Source organism: Perna viridis, chromosome 1 (genome assembly GCF_037379345.1).
Source record: "Perna viridis isolate PV_CMFRI_1.1 ecotype Kerala chromosome 1, ASM3737934v1, whole genome shotgun sequence".
Classification (NCBI taxonomy): domain Eukaryota; kingdom Metazoa; phylum Mollusca; class Bivalvia; order Mytilida; family Mytilidae; genus Perna; species Perna viridis.
Window position 1 is genome coordinate 17,657,175 of NC_142445.1, and position 21,842 is coordinate 17,679,016.

Consider the following 21,842-nt stretch of genomic DNA (forward strand, 5'->3'; position numbering starts at 1 on the left):
AGAGAAAAATGATTGCCAATCATACATTGTAATGCATTATCCAGAAAAGCAATATCCATTATTGCAATGCAAATAGTGCATCATATCTATTTACATGTAAAGTTGCGTTAACTATCTAGTGAAAAATGTGAAGAAAATAAAACTACCTTAAAACCTTTCTTATGAAACTAGAAACTTAAATTTGACCTTTATATCCACCAATTGTTTAGAGTCAACAAATGTGCATTTATTGTTTAATGCATCCAATGAAATCTTGATCAATGTAAAACACATCAGCAGTGACAGTGAATATAGAAACTATGGAAGAATTAATGCATCTTCCAGACACTGCAGCAGATCAGAAAACCATTATACTTTCCATACATAATCATGAGATACAATTTTAAAGAGATAAAGCAATAAAGACAGGAAATCATTGTTAAACAGGACAATAGTTGTTCATGGATGGCTATAATCAAATTACTGTAAAATACAAGGCAATTTTCCTTCAGTTTAAGACATTGAATAGTCTTTGAAAGGTTAATCTTATTTCTTTTAATACTGTCCACGCATGAACTCTATATTATTATTGTAAGGTTGATCAATAATGACCAGTTTAATCCTGTAGAATAGCCATTACCAAGTCCTTGTAGTATTGTGAATAAAGATGACCCAAACTAATACTGACAGTGAAAGCGAATCAGTAATTTTCTAGGAAACCTAGTTAACTTTACAGTGATATTTCAGACAAAAACAAGATAATTGTACATTGATATTGTTTCTCAGACTTCCAAGGTTTCCATGCATTCCAATACAAAATCAGACCTGTCCAACAAACATTATTCCATTCTTTTGGGCTTGCATTAATTTTAATACAATACACACTTTAGAATGTCTAAGAAATCACATAAGAACATGGTTGAAGTTTCATTGAGATTTTGATATTGAAAGAAATATTGGTGGAGGATCTACTACACACAACACTACAACAAAACTGTTAAAATGTGCCTTTTTTCACTTGTTCTAGAATAAGAACTGCAGGAAACATTAAATCTTCATTTTTGGGTCCAACTTCACACCAGAAATACTATGAACAAAAGTTAAATGATACTTGTCCAAAGGACAACCAAGTTTGTTTTTTTTTTTCAAAATGCATTAAACTAAGGACAACCTATTTTTCATGTGGGCCAGTTGACTTTTCATCAACCCACCTGATGTTCACAAAATGTAAATATAAAACCCTTAAGAGAAGGAAACTTTAATACCTACAAGTAAACAATATATATGTAAAAATTCTCTTGTTCTAAAAATAAACAGACTTACTGGTTCTAGTGATCTGAATAATAGAATATGTTTTACTGCCTCATTCAGCCTACATCTTTGTTCATCTGATTTGGGATACACCACCTATGAAAAACACAGGAAAAAATCTCATTAAAGAACAAACTTACTTTTAAAAAGATCAGATTTTACAATCCTAAGCATAAAGTATATATTTATTATTACCCCATGGATTCATTTACTTAATTCAATGATGTTCTAGTTGAAATGCATCAAATGGCAAGGTACAGAAACAAATTGTCATTTCTATGATAAGGCAATGAGCAAATATATATGTATCTGTTTCCACTAACATTCTCTGTTGGTAGGTAAGCAAAACTTTTTTATTTTAACAAAAGTTTTTTTACTGGTTTGCATAGGAGACACATTCAGACTTGAATAGTGCTCGTCAAAAAAATGGCCAAAAAACTTGAAGAGTAAGCACAGAGAATTAGGGTCAGCAGGGTAAGCAGAAACACAGGAATTTTTTTAGGCTTAACCAAGTGGAGCACGAATAGAGAAGTAGTTTTCAGAGTGAAAACAAAGTAAATGAGTGAGTTCACATCTAGACTCTAAATTACATCTAAACCATGTACTTGTGCAAGAGTTGTACCTGTTTATCTGTGTAGTAGTTACATTCTCTGTTTAATGGTAATAACAAAAAACAAAAAACTTACTTTTTCATCTAAGTCTTCATCATCAGCAGGATCATAACGTTCAGCAGATACTGAAATAAACAATAAAAAATAACTAGTTAGTAGTTACAAACCATATCACATGCTGCATTAACATCCCTCAGGAATAAGCATACAAAGATATGATGACTTGGATACTATAGTCATTCAGTGGTTATGGAATAAATATTCAACCTTTAGATTTGTGTAAGTTGAACTTGACATCAAAATAAAAAAGCATCATGTATATCTAAGTACCACTCAGTAATTCAATAAGTGTCAAATTTCTGTACATTTAATGGTATGTTTTACTGATTTCCAAGAACCTTCATCACTGAGGATTCACTTTAACAACTAGTATAGTACACATAATGAGATGAAATTTTGACTAACGAAGTACATGTATCTCAAGATTCGACTCAAACAGAACACCAGTGGTGCTATGCCTACCTAATTAGAGAAAGGACTACCTACTACTTCCTTTGGGCTACTTCAATTTATTATTAAAATTTTATTAGTTTTTAAGTTAGGACAGGACCACAAAATTATTTTGAGGACTACCTAATTAATCCATCAAATAACCCTGTAGGCTACCTAATTAGAAAAGTTAGTATCAAACCCTGTATCTGCCAAAGAAATGTAGAATCTTACAATGCTTCCAGTGTCAGAAGGCATTTCTACATTCAAAGCAGTGAAATTTTAAACTAAAAGGGCAATGTTTGATGAGTGTTGATAGCAATAAAGGAAGTAGAAATGTAAATATAAAGTATTGTTCTGTTTTGCTAATGACTGGTGAGTGGTGACATCCAATAAAGTTATGCTTTAAGCATCTCTGCCTATAACTCATTCAATAGAACAATATGCTTTGATGATGTTCCAAAGGAATTTGAATCAATCATTTGCAGAGATCATAAATGTCGTGTAGAGAACAGAAAACTTTTTCTCACACCAGTCAGAAGATGTGAAAATTTAGCAGAAATTAGAGAGCTCAGGCTATAAGGACCCATGGGTAGCCTTGAGCTGACATTTTTCATCCCAGTGGGGTTGTTATCTTTTTGACATACAATATCCATTCTCCTTACATGGACTTTATTTGTGGATAGCCTGCTTGATATTTTACAAAATAAAGTCTTAAACTTTAAAAGCTAACTATCTCAGACATTGTAATAGCTATAACAGACTTTAATATCTATGATTATATGTTTGGTCTTTTATTGGTTTCTACATGCAGTAAGTGATAATTTTACACCTGGAAAAGTTATTCTAAATATTATAGTTTATAAAACAGAATTCCTTGCTGAATAGTTTTTATCAACCCAACACAATCAGACTTATTACTGGTAACATGAACTGGTACTTCAACAGCATACTACTATACATTGGCATTATACCAACTGTACTTAGAACTAAGTTAGGCCAATGAACTAATACAAAACATTCTAATATATCAGTCTACAACTTTATTAGGATGAAAGTCTGTGAAGCATAAATTGGGGCCTTTCATTAGGATTCACAAAAATCTTGGATAGTCTAGCATTTCATATCTAATAATCTACAGAAGCAATGAAATGCACTTAATAAACAAGTATCTGCAGATGAATGAGCACACTGATTGCTTTATGGAATTTACTATTGCATGTACATGGACAGCTTGTCAGATTTCATCAGATACAAATCTTAGTTCTGGCACAATTAGTATGAAAGTCTGACATTTTCATTTACAATTTCAGGAAGCATGAATTCACCATCTCCTGTGAAATCCATTAATATGGATTTAATCAACTTCAGCTTAGTCAATTCATACATACTAGGAAAACAGTTAGGACTATGACATGATGTATTTTATTCTGTTTTTGTGAATTCCCAAAGCCATTGATGGGATGTACATGTACATGTAGTTCTGATTCCTACCAAATACATTTGTACATGTATGTAGTAAGCCTGATAATCATTCAGTGGTATTTGCTTTACAATGAAATTCAGAAAAATACAATGGTTCTTCGTAAAAACAATCAATTTCAATAACAGTTCACATGGTAATACAAGTACAGCCAGGTTTTGCTACAGGTCTACATGTAAGTTAAAGTAAAGGTGGTATCTTCAAGGCTACCATACTACATGTGTAGCTTTAATTTCACTGTACAAATACATGTATACCTTGTACAATGCACATACATGTACATGTATGTATATATTTAGTACATAAATGTCTAGCCTACAGTCAGTAAAAAATATTTTACTTTGGTATCCTCAAATGACTTAAATTACTGGTTGAATGACCACTAGACAGATTATCAATATTCCGTTATTGAATATATTTTATTTCAAGTCTACATTGTCTAGCTTTAACAAATAAATGTATATGTTTCTTCGCTTCCACATCAGAGAAGTATACAACTACTGATTGTAATTTGTAGCTGAAATAATGTGTAATAAAAAAAGTTTCCCAGAGTGCAGCATGACACAACTGTAGTTGTCAAACTCGAATCAGATGGGGCAAGTGTGGACACATTATTAGTTTTTGACACACTTGTAAGCATAGGGACATACAATTAATTATGGTTTGGACACTACATTTAAATTGCACAAAGTTTGAAATTCAAATATTTTTTTAAGTCAGACCTAAAAATAAACAAGAGGCTCCTAGGAGCCTGAATAACTCACCTGGTTTAATTTTTGCCTTTCAAGGGCAAAAACACTAACAAACAGTTGTTCGACAATTTTGACTCAAGATGATTTTGGTAGGACTTATCATAAGGGTCATTTCAGCAATTGAAAGTTTCTTTCCATCTATTATAGTTTTCAAGACATTGGCTGAAAACTGCTCAAAACATCCTTTTTCTCCTTTCAAGGGCAATATCTCTAACAAAGAGTCATCCAACAACATTGTTCTCCAGCAGACATTTGAAGGCCTTATCATAAGGATCATTTCAACATTCCAAAGTTTCTTTCTATCTATCATAGTTTTCAATTCATATGCTAAAAACTGTAAAAACATCATTTTTTTACATTTTAAAGGGTAATAACTCTAACAAAGAGTCATCATACAATTTTGATCCCTTGCCGACTTTTGTGGGCCTTAAAATAAGATCATTTCAGCAATTAAAACAATTTGGCTAAACCATATGGTTTTGGAGAGAAACTTCTGTCTGACACCTTTGTTCTATTTTTAAAAATAGTGGCCATATTTTTCAACAGATCACAACTCCCCATACCAGATCTATGCAAAATACCCTAAGAAATATATATACCAAGTTAGGTTCAAATTGGTCACACAGTTTCAAAGGAAACGATTTTCAATAAACTAACATTAAAAGTTGGAATCAAATGTAGAAAAACAGCAATAACCCCAACATGGCTTAACAGATTAAAACAAAATTTGACCACACATAGATCTCATCATACTGAACACTTTCACCCAGTATGAATTTGGCTAAACCTAATAGGAGATATATGAGAAGACTTCTGTCTGACCCCTTAGTTCAACTTTTTAGTAATGGCAGCCATGTTTTTCAATGAATCCAACATCCCCACATCAGTTCTATGCAGGGTACTCTTAGGAACATTCATACCAATTTTGGTTCCAATTGGTCAAGTACCGTATTTTCTGGACTATAAATCGATGTGGAGTGTAAGTCGAATTGCCTAATTTTGACCAAAATCGACGAAAAAACATAGACAAGTCGAATTCGGCAGATAAGTTGAGTGTCAGACATCAGGGGCAGATTCACAATGAAATAGTGAAATCACATGGGCGGATTCAGGCGGGGAGCATGGCAGGTGTAGCCCCCCCCAAATTTTTTCAGGTCAAATTTTTGAAGTATTCTTCTAGAGTGGGTGCAATTTAGATATATTTTGTGGTAAAATTAGCCAGAAATTAAGTTTTAGCCTAAAACCGCCTAAATTTTAACTGTGTGCCCCCCTCTAAAATCCTGGCTCTGCCCCTGGACGTGTGCATTTATATCCAAGTTGAGCAGTTTGTTTTCAAGAGCATATTATTCCAGTGATGTTACTAAGTATATTTTTTATGAATTAAATTAATATTTGTGTTTTTGCTTAAGTGTACTTTGTCCGCGAGTTCAATTATTTTTATTGAATGGCATGTCAATGGCTCTGAAGCCTTAGATCATCAGGTGTATAAATCTTGCATGAAATAAGCTATAAATTTGTTCAATGAATTGGTCATAATTACAAGCGGTATTAATAAACCATATTACCTGGTATTACAAAATACAGTAAAAAATAATTGTTACCTGCAAATTTGGTTGCAATTAGCAATTTAGATAGCACATTAACTAATTATAATTTGAGCCAAGTGCGAATGTCTTATGACATACCCTAAATGGGCATAAATTTACATATTAAAGTACTGATACACAAATGTAACTCCAGAAAACTCAATAACGTCTTTCCAGTTAAAAAAGAGTTTTGTTAACGTATCTTCTAGAGTTTGTTTATATATTTAAACGGTTTCAAAGTTTCACATTTTTATTGACATCGTCACATTCTTTCATAAAGGATAGCAGCAATGATATTCGAACTCAAAAGTTTATTGCATGAAAACAAAGCGTCTATGGACTACTTCACACAGACCATGACGATGACAGCATCATACTAATATACGACCGCAATTTTTTTGCAGTTATATAAAAACTTGGAAATGAAGTAGTATCTTTCCTTTCCTTACATTTTCAAACAGTTCTGAAGAACAAACCAGACTTAAGAGTCAATTACAAACATGAAAAGTTTTATGAAAAGGCCTTTCTGAGAAACCATTAGAAAATCAATGAGTCATTCTTCAACATTTTTAGTAAAAATTTCTGATTTTGATGGAATTTTTTTTTCAGCCAAAAAGTGATAAATGGCACATGCATATGACCCCTCTAATGCCTGCATTTTACATGTTTAAAACTTAATGATAAACCTACATGTATCAAGATACATTATGGTTTGTTCAACTCACCAGATTGTCTTCTAGTAAATGGTCTTGATGGTGGAGGTTCTGAAACATAAAATCAAAAATATAACGTCAACTGTTTAAAAAAATCATGATAAAAAATGCAACATTGACTTTGATTTTACACTGCATAGCCCACTAGGTTAGTTAACTTCAAGGAATAGAACTATCAAAAATCATGATAAAAATGCAACAAAAATTCAATTTTACAGGGAATAGAGTTGATCTTTCCATGATTAAATGACCAGTGCCTGATGAAATGTGTCCGTAACTAAAGATTCCAACTTTTTACTACTCCATAGTTACATGTACCGTATTTTGGTGTGTATTATGCACACATTTTTACATAGCAATCATTTTCAGAGTATGAGGTGTGTATTATGCATCAATATATACAGGAATTGGAAAAAGATTTTGGTACAAGAAACATTGCGTAATGTAACCAAACCGGAAGTGCAATGTTACTGTGTAATAGGAGAGCATGATTTGACTTACAAAATTATACTACACCACCGAGGATCAAACCCTAGACCACTCATTGCCAGGGACAAACCCATAATAAAAGAAATTCTTTTTGGAGAAAAAAATTCTTCTAAAATTACACAACTACTCAAAATTTTATAAAAAAGATAAATACTCAGAATTTAATTAAAGAACTTTAGTGAGAGCGCTCACATACTCCACACATCCTAATGTTGGATACTCAAGTAAATTTGTTGGTAAGAGAAATACATGTAGAAGGACCCTGATAAAAAAAAAAAAGAAATAAAGAGTGTTTCAGGGATTGAATTTCAGAATTTTTTCCACTAGCTAAATTTAGCAAGTACTAAAAATTTACACTTGCTTAATTTAAGTATTTTGGGTTATTTCTGGACTTTACCTATATTACATACAGAATTCCACTAGCATATTATAGCAAGTGGAAATAATTTCTACTAACAAAATTGAATTTCAACTTGCATTTAGCAAGTATTTCCCCTTAAATTTGATCACTGTGTTTTTCGGCTTTAGAATTTTATCTTCTTACTAAATTCTGTTACTCAGAATGGTAGTTTTAAACTCCAGACTGTGATTTCTTTGAGATCCAAAGTAGATATCATCATAGCCAGGGTAGGAAACTCACTAGAATTGTAGCCAGTCCTGATTACAATTTTTCAATATATTTACCATATGGCTATATAGATTTTTGCTAAAATTAGCCAGCCATGCCAAAAAACAGCTAGTCTCGGGCTGGTGGGCAGACTACTATTTCTAACTCTGTTATAGCGGAATAAAACATACACTTGTCCTGTAACTTATCACGGTGAATTGATATACATGTACTAAAAATCATGTCAATATCTGCAAACATTTAGAAAGAAAGTCCGGAAAACAGTTATTTCTGTGAATTTTGCTAAGTGTAAGGCCTACAATTTCAGTAAAAATCATCAGAGCGGAACCAAACGTAAACATAACCTGAAACTTATCATGGTGAATTAATATACCAAAAATCATGTCAATATCTGCAAGAGTTAAGAAAAAAAGTCCAGAAAACTTGTTTCAGTGAATTTTTCTAAGTTTAAGGCCTGTAGTTTAGATAAAAATCATCAAAGAAGAACAAAAATTAAAATTGATCTGTATCTTCTCATGGTGAATTTATATGCCAAAAATCATGTCAATATCTGTTCAGAAAACGTTTTTTTTCTGTGAATTTTGCATAGTTCAATGCCCATAATTTCAGTAAAAATTATCTGAGTGGAACAAAATCTAAACTTGACCTGTAACTTATTATGGTGAACTTATATACCAAAAATCATGTCAATATCTGCAAGCGTTTAAAATTGTACTGGACATGTACAGAAAAAACTCGTATAGGTTAAGTGAATACACAGACAAATAAAATGTAGCACTAGAATAATCATTGCATCTGTGAATGGCATACAATAATGATATTATATAAGTGAGATATTCCCTAGATACAGTTTAATATTACTGATGGAAATCATGCATTTAATATCGATCATGAACATGACATGTGCAGTCTACATTTCCTTACATAAACATCTACTGTGTTTGACAGTAATTACAGGTTAACAAAGTAGATACAAGAACACATATGCACTTAGCCTGTAAAAAGGTAATTTGTCACATAAACAATGAATACATTGATATGATCATTTTGTTATGATCATTTCTACACAGAAGTAGGTCAGACTAGGGGCAATAACTCCATCCATGGTATCGTTCGACAATTGTATTTTCTTCTGCATACAGGGATCATATGCATGCACATGAATTTGTATGAATTCAGATCACAAGAAGTTAGAAAATATTTCTTACATAAGAGAATTCAATATAGCTTTATCTAAGTCAACCAATTACACACCACATACTGTTCATATAGCACAACTTAAGACAGATCAAGAAATAGCTTGACTTTATACACCTTTTTAGACTTATAAAAACCATTGACATACATGTATAATATCAAACTGCAATTTAAATACAACAGAAAAAAATTGAGATGGCAGTAAATAACTGATCTTTTACACAAATGCAACAAAAACAACATCCATATTCCATACAAATCAATGTAATGAAATAACAAATACCTGAACAATGTCCGCTAACGCCCCTCCTTCTGTGTTTATTGTATTCCATAAGTGAGATATTGACTTAATCAATAGTAATTTGTAAAAGACTGCCTGCGACAGTGAGCTTCCTATAGCGTTACATCAAGCTGAAGCTTGCGGAAATCAAATTACTGCTAAAAATGTTTTCTTGAGAGAATTCCATACCAGATACCATATTATTCAAAAGAAATAAATCTTTTACGTCCTTCCTTTTCCCTTCTACAGCAAATCCATTATGTTTCCCCAATAATGGCTTGTCTTCCAATGTCTGCACTGATATTTGATGCAATACCATACAATGAATGAAACCAAACAGAGACATACACAATTTTATTTTATATACGTTTTAGCCACAAAAAGTATTGGGGTGAACCACAGTCAATGAAAGTAGACAGCAAATCTGAGATAAATATATTGTCATAATTGATTGGATAACATGTCCACTCTTAGTAGTGTATGTCAAATGATACTGTGTGATAGATTTTTAACAGAATCTTTTCATTTTATTGAATCCTTTATTCATATGAAATATTTATACAGCACCGGTATTAACAGTCCATAATTATTATGTGTGGCATAAACAATTTGTACTATATACTGTACACTTGCAAATGGTAACACAGATAATTTGTTGTGAAATACCTACATATACAATGTATTATACGACTTTATCTACCCATTTAAAGAAATAATATGAACTGAATTTTGGATTCATGTCACTAAAAGTTTTGTGTCAAACAGTTTTTACATATTTACATAAATCTAACCTCCCATGTTCATTTGAAGAATATTTTGATTTGTCTTTTTGGTAAAAGTCACATGACAGATTGGTCTATACATGTAATTACATGTACAAATACAAATACTGACTTTATCATGTAATAAAGTATGCATGAATTAGAAAGTTTCATCCAATTCCATTCAACAGTTTCAGAGGAGTTGCAGATTAGAACTGGGCAGACAAACATAAGAACTGAGGGACACCATGAGAACTATGTATAATGTAAAATGTATGCATGAATTTGAGTTTCATCCAATTCCATACAACAGTTTCAGAGGAGTTGCAGATTAGAACTGGGGACAGACAAACACAAGAACTGAGGGACACCATGACAACTATGTATAATGTAAAATGTACATTTGTACAGTAACATGTACAGTGGATATAATCAGTGATCAAGGATTCCACTTTCCTGTAACCCTGGTAGAGTGCAATTTTGGTGTGGGAAAGTTTATTATTATGCCCTATTTTCCCTCTGGTACATGTAAGTAGAAAACTTGAATTTTTCAAAAGGATGTGTTACATGTAAGTTTGGACAGCAAACTTCATGTGTGGGAAAGTTATTCTTCATTTAGAGTTTTTTCCATGGAAACCCAAAAATTTAGAAAAAGCCTAAAGTACTGACATGTACATTGTACCTCCTATTTTTCTAGGGGAGGGTATAACCAAATAGAGACATCAAAGTTCAAGTACATATACACGTATGCGGCCAAAGTCATAATGTGAAACCACTAGGGCTGCAACAATACACCTACATTATGTACAATGGATCTCATGATATGATATGTATCGTGATACAGGGGTAACAATACGATACATTTTGATACAATACACTACAGCATGCTGGCCTATAATGCATATGTTTTCTTCAATTTGGAATAAAGAATGTTCAACAGATTTACATGTGTAAGTATGATGAATTTCGTTTAAGCCAGTTACATTCTTATAGTTTATAACTTTGATCTTAGTAAAGATCAATGAATTTTTTTCTCACAAGACATGTCTACCAAATACATAGTAATTTCATCAATTGTTTTAAAAAAAAAGTTGTATTTTGACCTGTATCGAAACCTCAGTCAAATATATCATATGGTATCATGACCAAAATGGCAAAAGTATTGTGATACATCGATATCGCAATGAAGCAGTTCATCCTTAGAAACCACATGTACAAAAAGTATAGGAAACTCTGAAAGTGATTTAAGGCTTTCATATTATTAAGCAGAATAGAAGATGCACAATCAATGGCATCATGTACATGTAATTAAGAATCTGTGAAAGTTTCAAGGAATTCCATTCGACAATTTCAGAGGAGTTTTGGATTAGAATATGGCATAGACAAACAGGTGGACACCTCAAGCAAAGGGTATAATAAGGAAAACATGACATCACATAAAAATCTGAAGCACTTGCAATTCTCACAAAAAAAAAGAGGAATTAACAGAAAAACAGTCAACAATAACAACAACAAAAAAACCTGAAATCATTGAAATGGAAGTAAACATACAGTAAAAGAAACAAGTGTAATTATGAATTCAGGATTAGTACTGTAGGCATTTTTTCGTTATATTTTCTACAATATAATGTTAAAAATTCTCCCTGACCTAACAAACTTTGACATTGACAACTGTTAGACACATTTTGTCATGAGTGTAAATACTGCAGGTACAGTCTAGGTTTTCATAGATGCTCTCAATTCTTAGTTACAAATTATACATGTATTTAAACCAGGGTTTGTTATTTTTGTTTCAAGAGTAGAAGGTCCTGGACTTTCCCTATTTTCTAGTCAAAGGTTCAAAGTCCTAAATAAATTATCAATGAAAAGGATTGAATGTCTGGGACCCAGGAAACTGCAAATTCAAAGGCCTTAGAACAGAAATTGAGGCTCCAGGACCTTAGACAGCTACTATGTACATGTACATGTACATTTTTGTAAAAATTACTGTATTACATTTGTATCAACTGGTTCCCGCATATTTATGGACAGAAAAAGCATCAACATCCAGTTTGTAAAATCGGGAGCTTGCAATGTATATATGTAAATAGTATAATGGTACATGTAGCTTCATTTTCGTATACTTGGCAAATGCGATTGAGGACAACACCAGTCTAGGAATAATAAACTAGCTTCAATGATTAAATACAAATCAAATCTGAGCTATGTTCTAACATAGGCATGGTCAAAACATGGCACCAGAATGTTAACTACAACCAATTAGACACAAAGACATTTCGGACCATGACAACCCGCCGTTCCAAAGCTCGAGAATTTGGCCCTGAAAATATGAGAATGCATAAGAACAATAAAAATCGTATACATGTATCAGTACACATTTTACCAATTACAAAAAAAAAGCGATTTAGGTTTCACCTTCCTCAAATTAATTTGAACCCCTGTGTGAAAATTTGAGCACAAACATAACATGTACATGTATAATAATACATACATAGACTAGTGATAAAATACTTTTTACGTGTAAATCCTTTTATGGGTATATACATATACATTATGTACATGTACATGTGCAAACAGTGTTCAATCTGGATGGTGCCACTGCAGAATTCCCACAATTTTTTTATCATTTTGCCACAATGGGAATTGTCCCCTGGGCCAATTCTGGGGTATTAAACTTTAATCTTTTGAGATTGTCCCTTTCATAAATTAGTTTTTCAATTTATTAACTTTGCATTTAAGTTATTGTCACCATTAACTAGAATTCTAAACCAATTCTAGTCCCAGCCTTTTTCATCTTAAGGCTGGTGTTAATCCATGAACATATACATACTGATAGTAAACCATAATTTGTAAAAAATTTGTTATGATAATGTACATGTATTCTGTTATTGCAGATGTCCAAACAGTGTAGTGAAAAAAATGTACGAATGGGAGGATAATTTAGTACCTATATTCATCGAAATTTTAACCAAACATCAAATTCTTATAAATGTACATGCAAAAAAAAACAACAACACATATACCATTTAAACATGCTAACCAAGTGACAAGTATATCATAAATAGAGAAAAATGTCAGATCTTTACCCATTGGTTCATCAGAATCTTCATCATCTTCGGTCTGCATTGGCTCAGCATTTGAACCAGCAAATCTAACTCCTCTTGGTTTCTCATCTTCGTTCTTCTGGTCATTTAGCCTAGCAAAATAATCAGCAGCAAACTGTTTCAGATCAGGGGGTCTCTCTTTTAGAACAGCCACAGTAAAATCCTGTAAAAGGTCGGTTAATCCTGCCGGAATTTCAAAATTCATATCTAGTCACTGTAAATCCACAAAAAATATAACAGATCTGAGTAAAGAAACAGTTAAAACATCAAAGACCACGATGCAAAACACCAGAATTTGTCAATGCACTGTACCGTTCATCTCGCCAATGTTTCTACCATCGAGTTAGCCGACCAACGTCATCGTAGTTTCGCATGATTTAATTAAATATTAAAAAAGCAGCCACTGCACTCTATTTACCTACCATTAATGTTTAAAACAAAAAACTTCAGCTTCGATTAAAAAAAATACTTCTAAAACATTGCATTTATAACTGAAAGAAAGTCAGATAACGAACTTATTTTTTCGCGAATTCAAACAACGTGTAATTGGGTTTTTATCATTACAGCATCACAAATATTAAGTGGACTTAGCTCCCAATATGAAAAATATTTTCATTTTTCGTTTTATATTTTATCTTATTTCATTACAAACAGGTCAGGAAAATTTTCGTTTATTTCTCTTTTTTAAAACAGGTGCGTCGTCTGCAAATATTCCTCCGCATTCGTCAGTTTAGCTAATAACCAACACTTATATTTTAAACCATAGAGTACAGTGAAGTACAATTAGTTCCGATTGATTAATTGATTGTTGGGTTTTAACGCCCGAGCAGCAGTATTTCAGCTATATTCAGGCGATGAACATGAAGTGGATGATAAAATGAACATGAAATGACAATTAGTTCCGTCCGCATGAGACCCGAAAGGCTACTAAATGTTTTGGTCTTCAAATAGAAAAAAATATACATCCAGCAAACGCCGAATATCACATTTTGCAATGTTACACAGTCGTATGGGAAGCCAAAGTGGGCAACTTTCATTAACTAGAAGCTCTAGAGAGTCTGAATCACTCAGAAAAGCTACGTTCTTTTTTTTTTTGTAAAAGCGGCCTCGCTTTTTCGTGGATCAAAAATCCAAAGCTCAATACCTAGAGGGAATTATCCTGAATATCAACTTTGATTGAACGAATGTGCGGTCATCGTTCGAAAATTAATACTACCAAATTAATCAACAGGGTGATTCTATAAGTTCGTATTCTTGAAAAAAAAAATACAATCCAACGAACAATCATGTCCCAAGTAAAAACTATTGCAGAGAAAGAGAGGAATATTGGATAAACAGACTAGGTACTGCAATACCTTAGGGTGCAATGACAATATCAAAGGTATAGGAAACCTTTCAAGCCAATACAATAATAACATAAAAGTGATAAATTTATTTGACAAAAATCCGAGACGGATAAAGAGTCATGGCCATCGCCATTATACGTCACCTAAGATGCATGATGTCTCATAGATGATCTTCTTTCTTCCATACAAAAACCTCTTGGATTTCATCACATTGAAACTTAACTCTATTCCATACCTCTTACTCTACTACACTCCCTTTACAAAACAAGTCTTGACACTCCCGAACCGACCTTATCATTATACAGACTTGTGGCCATCATTTTGGATATTGGTTTCCACAGATTCTTTAAACCAGTTTGTGTAAAGGGTCACAAGAGGAAGAAAAACAATCATTTCTTCCGCCACCGTTTGTCAATATAGATGCAATTAATTTGGGTAACATCCTCCATCACAAAAACGTAACCAACAAAGTTCCCCCATATTTCAAGGACAAATCAATACCGATTATTTCATATTCCTATACTTCACCTATTGCATCTGAAATTTTCAGTTATAAAAGGCTATTGCAGAACCTCGAGATTGAGGACTTCAAAGCTAAACCACCTGACTGTTCTTGCAAAGAGTAATCAAGGGAACCAAGGTTACAGCGGTAATGAAAAGAATGTAATCCAGGGACAAAGACCAGGCATGGAAAACAGACATACACAACAAAGAACACAAAGTAACTAAAATAATACATACAAAGTAATAAAAGCAGCAAAAACTCTCCATTCAAATGTGATCCTTCCGGTCACGTCTTTACGAGAGATTTAAGCGTCATAAAAAACGAATCTCTGCGTAAGGTCCTTTCTAAAGGTCCCACGTACCGTGAACCACGCTCCATAAATTTTAATTATAACATTAAAGTTCTTATAGATTCCGTGGAGGACTACACAAGAAGAATGATAAAACGAGAACAAGAAGGCATTGACTCTCTGTCAGAGTCGGTAAAGGCCGTGGAGTCTTCAATTTTGAAACGTATGAATGTTTTAAGTAGGTCAATGAGTGTCAATGCTACACCAGTTTTCAAAGACCCCGATGTAGCAAAAACATTGTCTACTATACATGACAAATATGTTGGCGTACCATCTAACAAAGCCCAAAACCACATTGTTTTAACTGCAAAACGTATTTCATCTAATCTTTATTATCAGAGATAGTCGGAGAGAATAATAGCAGTGATAAAACCTATACTGCCACTACACTCTCCAAAGAAAAAATAATGGAAAACCATAAATCTGTGCTATCCTCTTTTGGTCTCTCTACCAAGGACGATAATTGTGATTTACCGTCTATGTACTGAATTCCTAAACTCCCCAAGAATCCATACAAAGAACGCTGTATAGCTGGATGTGTAAAATATACCACCAAACCTCTTTCAAAACTTCTAACTTCTATACTCACAGCTGTCAAAGAGGGTCCCCAGTCCTACCACATCACTTGTTTCTCCCGTAGTGGTATTAATTCAATGTGGATCCTGAACAATTCGAAAGATCTTCTGGAGCTCCTCAATCAAGATTATTATCACATTATAATAGCATTAAAACCTATGATTTTTCAACTTTTTATACTTCAATTCCTCATAATCAGGTAAAATCCCGACTTAAAAACATTATACATCGCTGTTTCTCCAAAAAAAGATGATACACCTAAATACAAATATATATATATAGTTATTGGTAGAGATTCCCTATTCTTTGTAAAAAATAATTCCATATCGGCTTCCAAATATAAAAAAGGTGTTTTCAGAATGCCGGATTTTTTTTATCGACACCATATTTGTCCAGTGTGGTGGACGCGTTTTTCAACAAACAGTAACTAATTGTGCTCCTCTACTTGCTGGCCTAATGAGGCTGACCTTATAATTGATCAGACCAGAAAGAAAGAACATTATTTAGCTAGATCCATTTATCTCAGTTTCTGCTATATACATGACGTATTATCGTGAAACAGTCTTAGTTTTAGGAATTTGACCCCAAAGAACTTGAGATAAAGGATACTACAGAGACTATGAAGTCAGCATCATATCTTGATCTACACTTAGAGATTGATGGTAAAGTAAAACTATTGACCAAACTTACGACAAACGTGATGACTTTTCACTCAGAAATGTCAACTTTTTTTTCATCTGTGGTGACATCCTTTCAGCACCTGCGTATATATAGTTTTCATATCACAACTCATACTTTATTCCAGAGCTTGCCGTAACTGCGCAAACTTTTTGTATCGCTCTGGACTTTTTACAATTCGGCTTCTGGAACAGGGTCATGTTGCTACAAGATCGAAGTCATCACTGCAGAAGTTTTATGGTCGTCATCATGAACTCGTGGATCATTACAGTGTATCCATCTGTACTATGAAAGCTGATTTGTTCAATGTGTCATAGTTTCCTTTCCTCTTTCGTCTACTACAGACTTAACATTTTTGAGCAACTCGGCGAGTCTTTCTAAAAAAAGAAGAGGAAGCTTATCCTACCGACTATTGACTTTAAATTGTGGTGGGGTGTTAAATAAAGTAAATTATCCTGAATTTATAGATTTGGTGAATGTTTATGATTTCATTTCTATTGTTGAGTCCAAAACTGGTGATCTAGATGTACTTATGATATCAGGGTATATGTTTGTACTGAAATATATAAAATCTTTGAGTCAAATAGAAGTAAAATCTTGGGGTATTGCTTTTGGATGCAAAATTGAGTATGATAAATATATTCAAGCAATGGATTAAGACAGTCAACTACTCTCATGTTTTAAAATATTTAAAACCATGTTTGACACAAACGGGGATATTATCATTGGCAACGTTTATATACCTCCAGAAAATTAAGACTGTAAATCAGAAAATTCTTTTTATGAAATAGAACAAGATTATTTGAAGTCTTCTCAAAACTATCGCTAAATTCTCCTAAATGAAGATGTTAATGGGAAAACTAGTAATGATGCAGATAAGTGATAAACATGGTCCCTATGATAACTTCGTCAACTTTGCAAATGTTTACCCCTGTATGACATGCTGTATAACCGAAATAGTATGGACACTGTGAAAACAAATTATGGAAACCAGTGCATTTCAATGAAACTATATCTCAATGCACCAACATGATATGGAAAATCTTGTCCTTGTCCTTGATTCTGATCGTGCAAATAGTCAAATAACTCTATCAATATGATGGTTTTTTCATACAATGTTTCACCCACTGCCTGATTCTTACAGGGACTGACACTTAAACCTTCCGATCATGTGCTTGGCTCGTATAAACCGTGAGTTGGTTAGTTGGGAATATTATTAATTTTTACAAAAACAAGGGAGCAAAAACAGATCCAAAACATTATAGACCCATTACTATTTGTATGGGTAAACTATTTACGTCCATCCTAAATGTCGGATTGAATACTTTTTTAGAGGATGATCTTTTACTAAATGGAAACCAGTTTGGATTCAGTCAGAGATACTCTACTAGTATTTTTAGATTATATTTGCTGTATGAAATGCTGACAGAAAAAAAGGAAAAAAGCTTTACTGTGCCATCATTGATTTTGCAAAGTCATTCGATGGTGTTTTGCGTCCGTCCGGGCCTTGTTGATGGAAACATGTTTAGTAATATCAAATCTAGAGTCTTCAACGGTACAGAATATTCTCATTTTTTCCCTCGCCACAGGTGGTGTTAGACTGGGAGAAAATTTAACACCTATTCTGTTTTCTTAATATATTAATGATTTGGAAAATTTTGTCCAGTAATAATGTTACTGGTCCTTCTTGTAGGGTAGATGGAGAATTTGTTATTTTGTAAACCATTTCTTAATATTATACGCAGACAATATTGTTCTTTTATTAGAATCAGAAATAGACTTACAAAAGCAACTCGACTCACTGCATGAATACTGTACAACATGGAAACTAAAAGTTAATGTTGATAAAAGTAATGTTGTATTTTCTAAGGGAATATTGCGTAATATTTAAAATTCATTCATGGTGGTAATGAATATTTAGGCGTACTTTTTTTTTAGATATGGTAGCTTTCTTAAAGCAAAAAAGTACAATGCCGATAAAGCTACTCGTGCTATGTACGACGTATTGCGGAAAGGAAGACTACATAACTTGTCACCGGAATGTCAACTAGTTCTATTTGATAAGATTGTCCAACCTATCTTACATTACAGATGTGAAGTGTGGGGAACAGGGAATCATTCTGTTATAAAGTCCATATTGAAATATTGCAAATATTTGATGAAGATGAAATAATCTACACCAGATTTCATGGTTTACGGTGAGCTGGGAAGATACCGACTTGAAATGTATATGAAAGTTAATGTCATCAAATACTAGGCATAAGTGGTTGCTGGCAAAGCGGGAAAATTACCTTTCATTTTATTCAGCATGTCACATAAGAAATATGAAATATCACTTGGCTTAGATATGTGAAATCGATTTTAGATGAATATGGTAAATCCTTAGTGTGGAACGACCAAAACTTTCCAAGTATATCAAGGTTATGTAGTTCAATTATGCTAACACTAATAGACAATTTTAAACAGAATGGTTTTCAAAGGAATACAACTCACCAAAATTATAAAATTTAAGGAAAATTTAGAGTTTCAAAACTATTTTTAAATTTTGGATGATAAGAACTATATTGCTTTTTGCAGATTTAAAACCCTTAATCATAAGTTGCCTATAGAACACTTCCCGAGAAACTAAGTCTACATCAGTCCGAAGAATATCACTATACTCATATGCACATAACTAAGCAAGTATAGAAAAGTATATCTGAAATCTAGATTTTATGATCAACCGAATACTATAAAACTTAGTGAGCTGATGAACAGCCAACATCTACCAGAACTTACGAATTTATGCAAATTTATACGTTGTAGCTACACAAAATTAGAATCAACACGTCATTCTATGTTTTAATGTTATAATTCCAACTGAAAACATTTATGCGAACTTTTGTACGTTACATTCATTTTAATGCTTATTTATTTTTGTCCATGTATGCTTCTGTGCACCTAATGTGTTTTTTTTAATAAGGAGAGATGTGGTGCTTTTGCATCCATTGTCTTTTGTAGGACCTTTTTCATCCCTTGACAGTGTGATTGACTTCTTTAATAAAATAATTTGTTTCCTTAAACAGTTGGAGCAGATACATTAACACAACATTCAGTCTTGGTTGTGGTAAAATATTTAACAGAGCCGACAGGTTTCTTACATAAAGTCAATGTAACAAAGAAACCAAATCAAAATCTTTAAAATTGGAATTGACTTATTTTGGTTCAAAAATAAATACACGGCTAGATTAAGCAAACCAAAGAATCCACGAAAAGTTTAATTATGGGACAACCGGACCGATTGTAAATAATTTAATAACCGAGTATGAAATCAAAATTTAATGCTGGATATAAGGCATATTAAAGATATAAACATTTGTTGAAACAAAATAGTTTTAAAAACAGACCCAAAATCCATGGTTACATTTAGGGTATCGAAGTACTCCAAAAATCATTCAATTAAACCTCACGAAAGACCTCCAGTTAAACCCCATGAACACCCAGTTCGGTCTTACGTCCAACTATCAATCCAAACCCTCCTTTTGTGATACATCCATTTCGGGTCTTACGTCCAACTATCAATCCAAACCCTCCTTTTGTGATACATCCATTTCGGGTCTTACGTCCAACTATCAATCCAAACCCTCCTTTTGTGATACCATATAAACATATAGAGATCAGTACACTTGAACTAAATTTATTGTCAGGAACGTAATACAAAGGTCGATGAAATGACATCACAAAATGACCAAAATAACTTCATGCATTAGTCTTTAATTAAAAAAATATGCAGTGAAGACTGCCGGATGTTTTATAATAACTTCTTGTAAATTACAGGCCCATTTTAAACTCATCAAAGCCGAAATATTTAAAAAAAAAAAAAAAAAAAATACATGATCCTGAACTGAGTTATTTGGTAAGATAAAGATTATTGGTAGGGCGGTTAATATTTTACCCTTTTCAAGACATTACAATGACCCCGACCTAAGGTATATGGTCACATTTTGACAAATATGAGCTTTATTTCAACAAAGTATTCAATCTTACGGACAAACCTATACACTTGGAAGGATAAAAACATGACTGGGCCTAGATTATTAAAATTAAAATTATCTGCTTGTATGCACTTAAGTTACAGTTGTCCAGACTCCAAATATCTACTAATGACATCATGATACCATTTTATGAAAACATATTTTTTGCAGCAATATAAAAATCTTGCAAGCATGTAGCAATAATCATCTTGCTTCATGTCCATCTAACAAGGCACTTGGACGGACAACTGGACAGATGAATGTATATACCCTTCAAACTTAAAATACACAGTTTGATTCAACACATCTAAACACCAAAAGTTCTAGACTTTAATAAATTCACCCCATTGAAATTACGGTAGTAAAAAAAAAGGAAATTGACCAGCATGTAAAGTCCAAAATGAATGGAGCAAACATCCAAACTAATTTCAACCTTCCTTTCGTTGCTTGGAATCTTCTTAATGAAAAATGAACCACATGGTGTTGCACAAATACCAATTGTCATACCATTTTATGACCACAGTTTTGCAACTGAACAAGAAGTTAATATGAAACTTCTTGAGGTGACAGCTGTCGAATATCAAAATCGCTTCACAGAAAGCTGTTTCTTCCAAGTTGCTCATTTACTTTTGTAACTTTGTAAGAATTATTTCATTATTTTATGTTCTTTGTTGTGTATGTATGTTTTCCATGTCTGGTCTTTGTCCCTGGATTACATTATTTTGATTTCCACTAGAACCTAGTTTCCTCGATTACTCTTAAGTTTCTTTTCTTAAGACAAGGGGTTCAGCTGTATAAGCTTCATGTACTTTATCTCTGAACTGACATTTTGATGATTAAGAAGGTAAAATGTTACCAAACAAGTCTTCTTCGTTTGGTTTTCGATGCTCTTATGGAATTCACAAATGCAAAATTTCAACTAATAATGAGACTTTCACTGTTGCAAAAAATAAGGATGGCAAAAAAAAATCAATAAAACACTCAACTCAATA

General features: G+C 32.9%; 1 protein-coding gene across 5 annotated transcripts in view; it reads right to left on the reverse strand.

Moving 5' to 3' along the window:
* LOC148627543 (cAMP-dependent protein kinase type II regulatory subunit-like) overlaps positions 1–13,745 on the reverse strand; it is a 48,732-nt gene extending 34,987 nt beyond the window's left edge. For 4 of the 5 annotated variants that reach the window (XM_088574513.1, XM_088574541.1, XM_088574551.1 and 1 more), the window contains exons 1-4: positions 13,366–13,729; positions 6,937–6,975; positions 1,977–2,026; positions 1,303–1,386 (exon numbers count right to left, since the gene is read on the reverse strand). In XM_088574513.1, the coding sequence (XP_088430639.1) occupies positions 1,303–1,386; positions 1,977–2,026; positions 6,937–6,975; positions 13,366–13,588 (396 nt within the window). In that variant the 5' untranslated portion in view covers positions 13,589–13,729. Of the gene's footprint in view, positions 1–1,302; positions 1,387–1,976; positions 2,027–6,936; positions 6,976–13,365 lie in introns of all 5 variants that reach the window. The other variant, XM_088574531.1, reaches the window with a different exon arrangement.
* Between the last annotated feature and the right edge of the window lie 8,097 nt (positions 13,746–21,842).